At 40.9% G+C, this 12,332-nt stretch overlaps 1 protein-coding gene across 1 annotated transcript in view; it reads right to left on the reverse strand.

The window, feature by feature from the left end:
- The window catches only part of TLL2 (tolloid like 2), a 148,747-nt gene that overhangs the window by 54,747 nt on the left and 81,668 nt on the right, over positions 1-12,332 (reverse strand). Inside the window, exons 4-6 of the mRNA XM_032281152.1 lie at positions 9,874-10,029; positions 6,196-6,313; positions 130-308 (exon numbers count right to left, since the gene is read on the reverse strand). Of these exons, the coding sequence (XP_032137043.1) occupies positions 130-308; positions 6,196-6,313; positions 9,874-10,029 (453 nt within the window). The remainder of the gene's footprint in view (positions 1-129; positions 309-6,195; positions 6,314-9,873; positions 10,030-12,332) is intronic.

Raw genomic sequence — 12,332 nt, forward strand, 5'->3', positions numbered from 1 at the left:
GCCTGCACAACAGGGTCATTGCTCCATATTTAGCATTAGCATAGCTCAGCTCCTGGCCAGCCCTCTCCTTCCCTCCTCCCTCCTGGCCCTGAGGATGCCACCTTCTCAACTCCACACAGGCCTCCTTACCTGGCTGGATGTTTTCCCTGATGATGGTGACATGTTGGTCTCTGTCTGGCCGGGTGTGTTCATGCCAGAACCCAACCACATGGCCTAGCTCGTGAGCCACAATGCCAAACTTGTCACAGTTCTTCCCAATGGATATGGCCTGTGGGCCTCCTCCTCGGCGCCCAACATAGGAACAACAGCTGGACAATTGTGGGAATACCCAGGTCAGCAGGTCAGAAGACATCAAGAGCAAGAGGCAAGTCCCCCTCCCAGTCTGTGTGTGTGTGTGTGTGTGTGTGTGTGTGTGTGTGCATGTGTGCATGTAAAAGAAACAATTTCAGGCCAGGTGTGGTGGTTTACACCTGTAATTCCAGAACTTTGGGAGGCTGAGTCAGGCAGATCACCTGAGGGCAGGAGTTCGAGACCAGCCTGGCCAATGTGGTGAAACCCTGTTTTTACTGAAAATACAAAAAAATTGGCCAGGTGTGTGTGGTGTATGCCTGTAAGTAATCCCAGCTACTTGGGAGGTTGAGGCAGAAGAATTGCTTGAACCCGGGAAGCAGAGGTTGCAGTGAGCCAAGATCGTATCACTGCCCTCCAACCTGGGCAACAAGGGCAAAAACTCCATCTCCAAAGAGAAAAAAAAGAAACAGAATTTCAGAGGTGAAAGTGCTCTCATTGTCTGAATTCCTCCCAATGACTCTATGCAGAAATTCCCTCCAAAAATGGTTCTTGACATTTTTGTGGTTATGGGTCTTCCTGAAAACCTGAAGAAATATATGGCCTCTCTTCCTGAAATAAAGTGCATACCATAACCAACCCCTCTATCCACAAGGTGCTAGAGTCCTTGCTGGGCCATTTTTAATGAAAAGGAGAAGAGACAGGGGACGGAGGCAGATGAGTGTCTATCGTGTATGCAACTTGGTGTCATCGTCAGAGGAGGCTTAGAGATAACTCCTTTCCGGGCCCAGTCATTTTTTTCAAATAATATTTATATATATTTTTGTAATACTAAAATTTATTTCATCAGTCTTAATGTACATCTAGGCTCTAACTCCAGTTTTTGCTATTTTAACAAGGCCTCAGGGGAGAGGGTGACCAGCAAAACAAACAAACAAAAACAACAACAAATGAAACAAAGAAGTGGCAGGGTAAATTTCTACCAATGGGATGAATGGATAAGAGTATATGTGCATTTGAGATTTTGATAAATACTGTCAAATTGTACTCCCAAAATGTTGTCTGTTTGTATATTCACTAATTATATATTAAAAGGCCCTTTCTGTTTACCTAAAAGAAAAGAAATCAGTCTATCGAAGAGATATCCGCACTCTCTCATTTGTTGCAGCACTGTTCACAGCTAAGATTTGGAAGCAACCTAAGTGTCCATCAGCAGATGAATGGACAAAGAAAATGTGGTGCCTACACACAATGAAGTACTATTCAGCCATAAAAAGAATGAGATCTGTCATTTGCAACCATAGGAATGGAACTGGAGACCATTATGTTAAGTGAAATAAGCCAGGCACAGAAAGACAAACGTCAGATGTTCTCACTCATTTGTGGGAGATGAAAATTAAAGCAACTGAACTCATGCAGGTAGAGACTAGAAGGATGGTTACTACAGGCTGGAAGGGTAGTAGGGGACTGGTGGGGAAGGTGGAGATGGTTAAAAAAAATGAGTACAAAAAAATGAAACCATAAATAAGATATACTATTTGATCACGAAACAGGGTGACTATAGTCAATAATAACTTAATTGTACACTTAAAAATAACTAAAAGAGTGTAATTGGATTGTTTGTAACACAAAGGATAAATGCTTGAGGGGATGGATACCACATTCTCCATGAAGTGATTATTTCATATTGCATGCCTGTGTCAAAACATCTCGGGTACCCCACAAATATATACACCTATTATGTACCCACAAAAGCTTAAAAAAAAGTTTAAGTCCTATTTCCCCACATTCCGGCCAACACTGGTTTTATCAAACTATTTTTGCCAATTGGATAGGTAAAAAATGGTATTTCACTGCATTGAGGCTGGATAGTTTTTCACATATTTTGTATGACATTTGTTTGTTTTTCCTGTGAACTATGTGATCACCTCTTACCCCTGTTTTCTTTTGGGTTGTCCATTTTTTTATGATCAATGTTTAAGAACCCTTTGTAAATTAGGGAAACTTGTAGTCAAGAGTGTTGCAAGTATTTTGCTCACTTTGTTAATTCTCATTTGACTTTGTTTTTGTTTATATATTGTTTTCTTTTTGCCATATAAAAGTTTTTAATGTTAGTATTATAAAATGTCCTCATTTTCTTATGTGCTGCTTAGAAAGGTCACCCATATTTCAAGATTATAAATACAATCTACTCTTGTTTCCTTCTTATACTCTTTTGGACTTTTCTTTCATTTCCTTTTTTTAATACTTACATCTTCGATCTAGCTAGAATAGTTTTTGGTGTAAGAAGTGAGGTAGGAGTTCAGCTTTTTTTTTTTTTTTCCACAGAGAGCTATCTAAATTATCCCAATGTTGGAATATCCCAATTGACTAATAGATCTTTCTCCCATTCATTTAAAATTTGACCCAAATTTGTGTATAGGTATATTCGTTTTGGACCCTTTTTTCCATATATCTATTTTTCCCTTAAGTTCCAAACTGTTTTGCTATTATCTTCCTTTTGCATTTTAATATTTTAAATGTTCCGTTAGATCATTAGATATCTACCTCTGTCATTACAGTTCTCTCTCTCTCTAGTTATTTCTACATGGTTGCTCCTCCAGATAAACTCTAGTATCATTTGTTCAAGTTCTAAAAATATTTACGCATACATACACATGTACGTACATATCTATAAATATTGGTGTTTAAATCAGAAAGGCATGAATTTGCAGCTTATTTTAGGGAGTTCTGACATCTTTACTATGTTGAGTATTCCTATACCAGGAAGCAATATGCTTTCTATTTTTACTGTTGGTTCCTGGGAGTTTTAACATTTTCTTCCTATAGTCTGGCACATTTACATTTAATCTTAAATATAGTATCTATTATGTTCCTATTAACATTGTGATTTTTTCTCATCATAAAAGTGTATCAAACTATTTCATGTATAAAGAAAAGCAGTCACCTATTTTTGTTAATTAATTAATTTGTGGTCAGTCACTGAATAGAGTCTCCTTGTGTTTCTACCAGTTTTTCAATTGATATTCTGGGTTTTCTAGGCACACAATCACATTACCTCCCATCAGTGCTAATATTGCCTTGTTCCTGCCAATACTCACAGTGTTTTTTTCTTTCTCTCATCTAATTTATATTAATTAGTATTTCCAAAACAATGCTAAATAACTGTGGTAACCCTAAACATCTTAAATTTGTTCCTGATTTTAACTAAAATTAAATGCTTAATCGATAAACATGATGTTGGCTTTTGGTTGTAAGTTATTTATATAAATGTATATTTATGCTTATTTCATATATATACATATATATGTAATGCAAGAATCTATCCTTGACATCTATTTCTGTGCTACCTTGGTTACTTTTTAAAAACAAAAATTGCATGTTGTATTGTACAGGTGCCTTTTAGCATTTATTGAGATATGAACACAGCTTCTCTCCTTTCACCAACCAATTATGGGAAGAGATTTACTAATGTTGAACTAATCTTGTATTCCCTAGATAAATATATTTGGCAGCCTACTCTTCTTTTCTTTTGCTGCTGAATTCTATGTGCTAACATTTTATTTAGGATTTTGCATAGCTATTCACATGTGAGATTAGTCTATAATTTTTTCTTTCTTATTTTTTTATCATGTTTTCCTTTCTTTCTGTCTCTATTTATTTGATGCGATCCTTTTCATTTCAAGATAGCAATGCCATAACAGCTACTCAAAAGTAATTTGGAAGTGTTCATCTTCCTCTACGCTCTAAAAAGTTTAAGTATACCAGAATAATTTGTTTTTGAAGTTTTGAAACAATTCAACTGTGAAACTCTGGGTCCAGTGCTTTGGGGGAGATGGCTGTTTCCCTCCGTTCTTCAACTTCATCCAGAGTTCTTGATCTGTACCAGTACTTTATATTTACCTTGAAGACTTTCGCTTTATCCACATTTTCACACTTTTTGCCCTAGAGTTTTGCAAACTACTCCTTAATGATTCTGCTGAATCTGTGGCTATTTCTCTCATTTTCATTTCTACTTTTATGTATTTCTGTGTGATCACATTTTGTCTCAGTTAAACCAACAAGTGGTATATCTAATATTTTGTCTGTTTATTCAAATAATTGACTCTAGAATTTGTTAGCCCTATAATGTTTCACCTTGTCTGTTTCCTTGTGCTCTCCTTAGGTTTATTTTCTTGTGGTGATGGTGGTGGGGTTTAAGCATCTATTTTTGCTAGCCTTTTTGAATTAAATATTTCATTGTCACCGTTGTCAACTGGTGATGTGGATATTTAAGGCTGTAGGTTTTCATCTGCACACAGCTTTAGCTATATCTCTTTTATTTTGAACCATAGGGCTTTCATTATCTAGACATTCTGCAACTTTAATCTTGCTGTTTTTATGATCTAAGAGCCATAAAAGGAAGCATGGGAGAACTTTTATCAGATAATGTTTATTCTATTTTTGTTATCATGTTATGTTCAGTTTCACTGCTTCACAATTAGAAAATATCTAAGTGCTATTTCTGCCTTTTAACATGTTCTTAATGCTTAATAGATGGTCAAGGTTTATAATCCTTCAGTGAGCAACTAAAAAAAAGTGTGGCATGAGGTTATGGAATCTGCTAGACCTACAGAATCAGCTCTATTAACTATATTTTTCAAATCCTCTGTGAATCTCTATTTATTTTTTGGTCAACATGACGCTGATTTACTTGGGCTGACAAAAATGAATTGAGTCTCCTGCTGCTGGGTGTTTCTATCAATTTCCCCCTGAATTCCCTGGGGCTTGTTTTATGACTCTTAATGCTATGCTATTTGGTGCATGAAGATTTATGACAGTTACAGTCTCACCAACACTTGTATCCTTTCTCATTATAAAGCATCTCAGCTTTTGTTTTGTTTAATATTTTCTGACTTTAAAAACAAAAACAACAAAACAATGAAATCCTAGTCTAGGACTAAAATTGTGATCCCAGCTTTCTTTCTGTTAGCATTTACCTGTATGGCTTCTTTCCTTTTACTTTTAAACCTCCCTAGGTTGTTTTCTTCAGTAATTATCTTATGTATAGAACATATAGATGTCTTTTATTTTTTTTTCAGATGGAGTTTTGCTCTTGTTGCCCAGGCTGGAGTGCAATGGTGTGATCTCGGCTCACTGTAACCTCCACCTCCTGGGTTCAAGCAATTCTCCTGCCTCAGCCTCCTGAGTAGCTGGGATTACAGGCATGCACCGCCACGCCTGGCTAATTTTGTATTTTTAGTAGAGACCAGGTTTCACTATGTTGGTCAGGCTGGAGGCTGGTCTCCAACTCCTGACCTCAGGTGATCCGCCCGCCTTGGCTTCCCAAAGTGCTGGGATTACAGGCGTGAGCCACCGTGCCTGGGCAGGTTTGGGTTTTTGATCCAACATGAAAACCTTCTTCTTTCAGTAGGAAAGTCTATCACACATATTTATTGACATAACAGATAACTTAGTCATAAGCCAGTCATTTCATTATACATTATGTTTTCTGCAGGAAGTCTGTAAACCTGTAGAGTCCCTCAAATTAAATGCAAAATTTTGCCTACATATACATCTATTCTTGAAGAAGGAAAGCCCACTGCTTCATCAGATTCTAAATGGGTACAGCAACCTTAAGAGGTTAAGAGCCACTGCCTTAAGTCTTCACGTGACACACCACCAGTTCCTCCTGTTGCTCTCCTAGTGGTAGGACCCCTGGCCTTCTTGGAGTTTCCTGGAATCTTCCTCTTAACCCACCTGCTTTGCCACTGGGTTGTAATTTCACCAAGGGCAAAAAGTTTCTAGCAAACCCTGGACTCCTCTAAATAATAGCTCATTGGAAATACTTCAGTTTGCAGAGAAAATTCAAGACTCATCAGCCATCTGACTGATTCTACAGAGGTGGGCTCACTTTTGCTTACTTACCCACAGGTTCTGTAACTGAATACAATAAAGCTTTCCTCGTCGGTCCTTTCTATGAAGGTCACACATGTGTGCTTCTCCCAGTGTCTCATGGCCTGCTTAAAAATGGCCCTCTGGCTTCCTGAAACAACAGGGCAAGCACTCAACTTCAACGATGGGTCCATACTTTCCTTAGATGCTTTTTTTTTTTTTTTTTTGAGATGAAGTCTCCCTCTTATCCCCTAGGCTGGAGAGCACGACATAATATATCAAATCATCATGTTGTATACCTTGAATATATACAATTTTTGTCAATTAAATATTTTCAAATCTAAAAAAAAAAGTTTGTTCTGGTGACCCAGAATAGAAATACTCCAGGAATTTCCAGGAATCAGGATTTCCCTTGCTAAAAACACAACAGAACTTTACTGAGTTGCCAAAACCTAGAGAGTAGGAGTCTGTAGATTAGAAGGAAGGGTAAAAATAGATCTTCCTGGGCTTCCCAAATTTTCCTTTGTATTGAAAGTATTTTCTAAACTTTTACAAAACCTTATTGAGGTTATTCAATTTGGAAACTTCAGGCTTTTGAAGTAGGGGGCAGTCAACTCAGCTCACCAGCACTGCACTTCACCCCTCATTTTCTTTTAGACCTGTCGGAGGGTATACCCGTGCCTTCTAAAATTTTGATTTGCATATACATCTGTGTACTTCTGCACGGGGTTTCAGTATCTTGTGGGGAATCCTTGAGCCTAATTTTTCTTCCAGGCCTTTGAAAATAGGCGAACTTCATACCTTCTCTGAACCCGTCTTTGTGTTTCCTTGAGTGGAAATTTGCTGAATAATAAAACTCCAGGCTGATAGTTACATATAGTCAGTTCTTTTCAAAATCTATCAATCTGACAGAAGGAAGACTGTTTAAAGAAGCAAAGAGAAGGATCTAGAAAAAAATAGTTGTCTGGGAAATATGAAGAATGGTGGGAGTTGGAGGTTGGAGTTCTACGGGGCCCTCATTGCAAAACAAAACAAAAATTACAAACAAAGTCAAACAGCTGACATCACTTGGATCTTTGTCCCCTTCAAATCTCATTTTGACATATAATCCCCAGTGTTGGAGGCTGGCCTGGTGGGAGGTGTTTGGGTCATTGGGGTGGGTCCCTCAAGAAGGGCTTAGTGCCATCCCCTTGGTGACTGAGCTCTCACTCTGAGTTCATGTGAGATTTGGTTGTTTAAAAGCGTGTGGCCCCTCCCCCACCTCTCTCTGGCTCCCTCCTGCCGTGCGATGTTCTGGCTCCCCGTTTTCTTCCAGTATGATTGCAAGCTTCCTGAGGCCTCACCACGAACAGATGCTGCTTCTGAGACAGCCTGCAGGACCGTGAGCCAAAATAAACTTCTTTTCCTTATAAACTACCCAGCCTCAGGTATTCCTTGAGGGCAACAAAAATGGATGAGCACAACAGCACTGGGGGAGGCTCCCATCACCATCTAGATGATGTGGGTATGGTATCATATTGTTGTCCCCAAAACATTCACACAGAATAAAGAATAACAGCTGGGCATGGTGGTTCATGCCTGTAATCCTAGCACTTTCGAAGGCCGGGGCAGGTGGATTGCGTAAGCTCAGGAGTTTGAGACCAGGCTGGGCAACATGGTGAAACCTGTCTCTACAAACAATTAAGAGAAACAGATTAGCTGGGCATGGTGGCACACGCCTGTAGTCTCAGCTACTCAGGAGGCTGAGGTGAGAGGATCACTTGAGCCTGGAAAGCTGAGGCTGCAGAGAGCTGCGATCATGCCACCGCACTCCAGCCTGGGCCACAGAGTGAGACCCTGTCTCAAAACAAGAAAGAAAGGACAAACAACAACAACAAAAATAGGATAACTTAGCTGTCCATTTTTGTTTTCTGACATCCTGACATTTTTGGTTCAAATTGTTTATAGCTCAATCACTCAAAAAATAGCAATCCTACTAATTACATAATAACATGAAATACTTGTGTCAACAAAATTCTTACATGTAAAATTAGTTCATTTTCATGAAAGTAATATAAATCTTTGGTCAGAAAAGCACACCAGATCTGAAAGAACACAGGATCCCAATGAGGAAAAGTTCGGAGCAGTTTATCATTTACTTTTTTTCTTTAGGCCCACATCTTTCTCTGCTCTGAGAACAGACCTCCTCGAGGGCAGGATGAAATCTCAGTCATCTTTTTCCACCAGTCCCTCAAGAAGCACCTGGCACCAGGACGCCATGCGTTAATGCTGCAGGGGCAAAAGGGAACTGCGGGAATTTGGGAATTCTGCTGCCCTGCTGCTGAGGTCTTCACACTTCCCCAGCTGATTCATCAGTGTTCTCAGTGGCTTCGGCAAATCCTCAGGGAATGTGCCTTTGGCAGCCACCTCTCAGAGTACAGGTCACAGAGCCACAGGGAGGGGAAGGACTTGTAAGTGGCACTGAGAGCCTAGAAAGTCTCTCGGTGTGACCGGCGTTCCACTGACATTGGCCGCAGGTATGCAGTGGGCATATTTGCTACCTGCCTGGGATGTGCCAGGCCCTGGTCTAGGTATTGGAGACACTGAAGCGGAAATGAGACAGAAAAAAGACTGCTGCTCCCACAGAGCTTAGGCAGAGACAAAAATAAATGAAACAGAAATAGAAGTAAAGTGAGTTCAGGTCATGGTTAAGTGCTGTGAAGGTTATACAGCAGGGTCTGGGACAGGGAGGCACTGGCGGGGGAGAGAGGGAAAGGCCTTCCTGTGATGTGTCCCTAGACGTAAGCCTCAAATGAGAAGAAGACAGCCATGCAAATACCTGGGGAAACGGCAACCAAGGCAAGTTCAAGTGTGAGTGTGCAGGGGCCTATGAGGTGCACATGTCCGGGGATGGGCACATGGCTGGTGAGGCCAGAGCGTAGAAATGAAGGATGGGAGATGGGGAGAGAGGGTCAAAGACCAGGCAGGAGAGGGATGGTGGGGTATTCAAGGGAGGACCTTCATTCTAGTGGCAACGGGAAGCCGGGAATGATTCACATATTTTAAAGATAATATTAGTATCAGATAAATACTAATTACTGTGTGCCAGGCACTACTCTAAGCACTTTATCTATAGTAATCCATTTAATTCTCAAAACAAGCAGAGGGGTAGAAGAGAGTATCATCCCCATTTAAAGAAGAGGGAACTGAGGCACAGAGAGGCCAATTAATTTCCCCAGGGCATCTTCCTGGCAAATGCTGGAGCTGAGATTTGGACCCAGGGAGTCAAGCCATGTCCACTGGTCCCTTTGGTCACTGGGTGGAACAATGCCTGTGGTTGGTGGCAGGGGACCTCGGAGTCCAGGACACTCATCCAGGCAGAGGACAGGCAAGCCAACCACGTGCAGTTGCTCATGGACTTTCTTTATGTGGAGGGCTTGTCCTCAGTCATCATGCAAACCCTGTTTATCCTTCAAGGTCCTTCCAGGTCACTCCCCATGTGAAGCATCGGGAGGACGGTAACCAACTTTGAGGACACAGCCCCAACAGAGACTGTAATTTCCCCAGGACTGGTGGCCCAGGCCTTGCCGGCACGAGGCGGACACCATCTGTAGGCCTGCTGTGGTCTCGGACATCTGCTCCATCCCACCCAGGTCCTTCTGTGAAGGACTCTCTCAACCCAGGGAGACAAAGCACCCTGTCCCAAAGCAGGCCTTGTCTGTGGCTACTGACCAGTGAAGTTCCCTCCAATGACGTAGGGGATGACTCCTCCCGGCCATATCCTCTCTGTCCTTGAGGTTGTGGCTCTGCGGACCCGCGGGGAGACGGTCTCAGCTGCGGCATGCGAGGTCCCAGGGCTGTGCGGGAGAGTGGAATTCTCCGGGCCATCTGCAAGACAGTCAGGTTACTATTGACTTTGCCCTTTGATTCCTCCTGTGAATTATGGCTAAGGTTTTATTATCCAATCCAAAAGGGGCATGTTAAAACATGCTCTAAAGGGACTATTTCATCAGTTCAGGACCTGGAAACCCTGGGTGGTAGTTTTCCAGGTGGGGGAAGAGTACCTGTAGTAAACGTGACGGGAGTGGTTTGGCTTGTCTAAGGCCTTGGGAGAGGTCACATGGGGCCACAGAATCAAAAGGGCCGGGATAGCTCACAACTTTTTCGGTGGGGCTGAGGTTAGGGTGTGCTTTCTGCGCAGAGCTGCAAGCATTTGGGGAATGAACTGGGTCAGTCCCTTGCCTTGATCTAATACGGTCAGTGTTGCAAATTTTGAAATAATTTGGCCAGTACAGCCAGGAGAGTGGACCAGTCTGTGACACCTGAAAAATTCTTTATAAGAAAAATCCTGGAAAAAGCAGAGCCTCATAAAACTCCGAACTCTTGGCATCTGGACCCGTAGGACAGGAATGTGGGAAACACAAGGAAGGTCGATGGAAGGTTCTGAGTGCACGCATTAGGCCCCCCACAATGGCAGAGGTAGGTGGGTGGAACAGAACACAGCCACACCAGTCACTGAACCCACATGCATTGCGTTCGCCAGTCAGATAATTTAAGGTTTTGTTTTCAGTCAGCTTGCTTAGAATCCCTCATTATTCTTACTTGGAGCATTTTCTCTCTAGTTTTTATACTTTTTCCCCTAAAAACTAGGTTTTGGTTTTGTCAACTCTTTTTTTAAATTTTTATTTATTTATTTTTTTAAGATGGAGTCTCACTCTTGCTCAGGCTGCAGTGGCACAATTTCGACTGACTGCAACCTCCGCCACCTGGGTTCAAGCAATTCTCCTCCCTCGGCCTTCCAAGTAGCTGGTATTACAGGCGTGCGCAACCAAGCCCTGCTAGTTTTTGTATTTTAGTATACATTGGGTTTCACCATGTTGGCCAGGCTGGTCTCAAACTCCTGGTCTCAAGTGATCCACTCACCTAGGCCTCCCAAAGTTCTGGGATTACAGGCATGAGCCACCGCGCCTGGCTGATTCTTTTCATTTTTCTTTATTACATTAATGTTATTTACTTTATTACTTTCTTCCACCTTCATTTGTTTTATCTTGAAATTTCTTTCCTAGCTTCTTTTCTCTCTTTTTTAAAGACAGATTGAGATAGAATTCACATACCATATTTACCCTTTTAAAGAATCCCATTCAGTGGCTTTTAGCATTTTAACAAAGTTGTAGAACCGCCACCATTATCTAATTCTACAATATTTTCTTCACTCCAAAGAGAAACTTTGTATCCATTAACAGTCACTCCCCATTTCTCCCTTCCCGGAGGCCTTGGCAACCAGTAATCAACTTGGTTTCTATGAATTTGCCTATTCTGGACATTTCCTAGAGATTGAATCACACCACACGTGGCCTTTTGTGTCTAGCTTATTTCACGTGGCATGTTTTCAAGGATCACCTATGTTGTAGTATGAATCAGTTCTACATTTTACAGCTGAGTAATATTCCATTGTATGCACATGCCACATTTTGTTTATCTGTTCTTCAGTTGTGGGACATTTAGGTTATTTCCACTTTTTGGCTGTTAGGAATAATGCTTCTATGAACATTCATGTACACATTTTCGTGGGCATAGTTTTTTCATTTCTCTTGGGTATATGTCTAGGGGTGGAATCGCTGGGTCATATGGTAATTCTGTGTTGAATCGTTTGAGAAACTACCAGACGCTTTTTTCAAAACAATGGCACCATTTTACATTCCCACCAGCAATGCACCAGGTTCCATCCAGTATCTCCACATCCTCAGCACCTGTGATTGTCAATCATTTTTATTATAGTCATCCTAATGGTGTGAATCAGCATCTCATTTTGGTTTTGATTTTCATTTCCCCAATGACTAATGATGTTGAACCTCTCTTACATGTACTTGGTGGTCATTTGTATATCTTCTTCAGAGAAATATCTATTCAATTATTTATTCATTTCTTAATTGTGTTGTGTTTTATTGTTGTTATAATTAGTTTTCATATATTCTGAATACAGGCTCTTGTCAAATATATAATTTCCAAATATTTCTTCCATTCTGTAGGTTGTCTTTTCACATTTATGATAGTGTCCTTTGAAGCACAAACGTTTTTAATGAAGTCCAATTTATCTATGATCTTCTTTTGTGGCTTGTGCTTTTGGTATCTAAGAAACCATAGATTTATACCTATGTTTTATTCTATGAGTTCTATAGTTTTAGCTCTTA

Source organism: Sapajus apella, unplaced genomic scaffold, assembly GCF_009761245.1.
Source record: "Sapajus apella isolate SASKATOON/1434 unplaced genomic scaffold, GSC_monkey_1.0 scaffold13, whole genome shotgun sequence".
Classification (NCBI taxonomy): domain Eukaryota; kingdom Metazoa; phylum Chordata; class Mammalia; order Primates; family Cebidae; genus Sapajus; species Sapajus apella.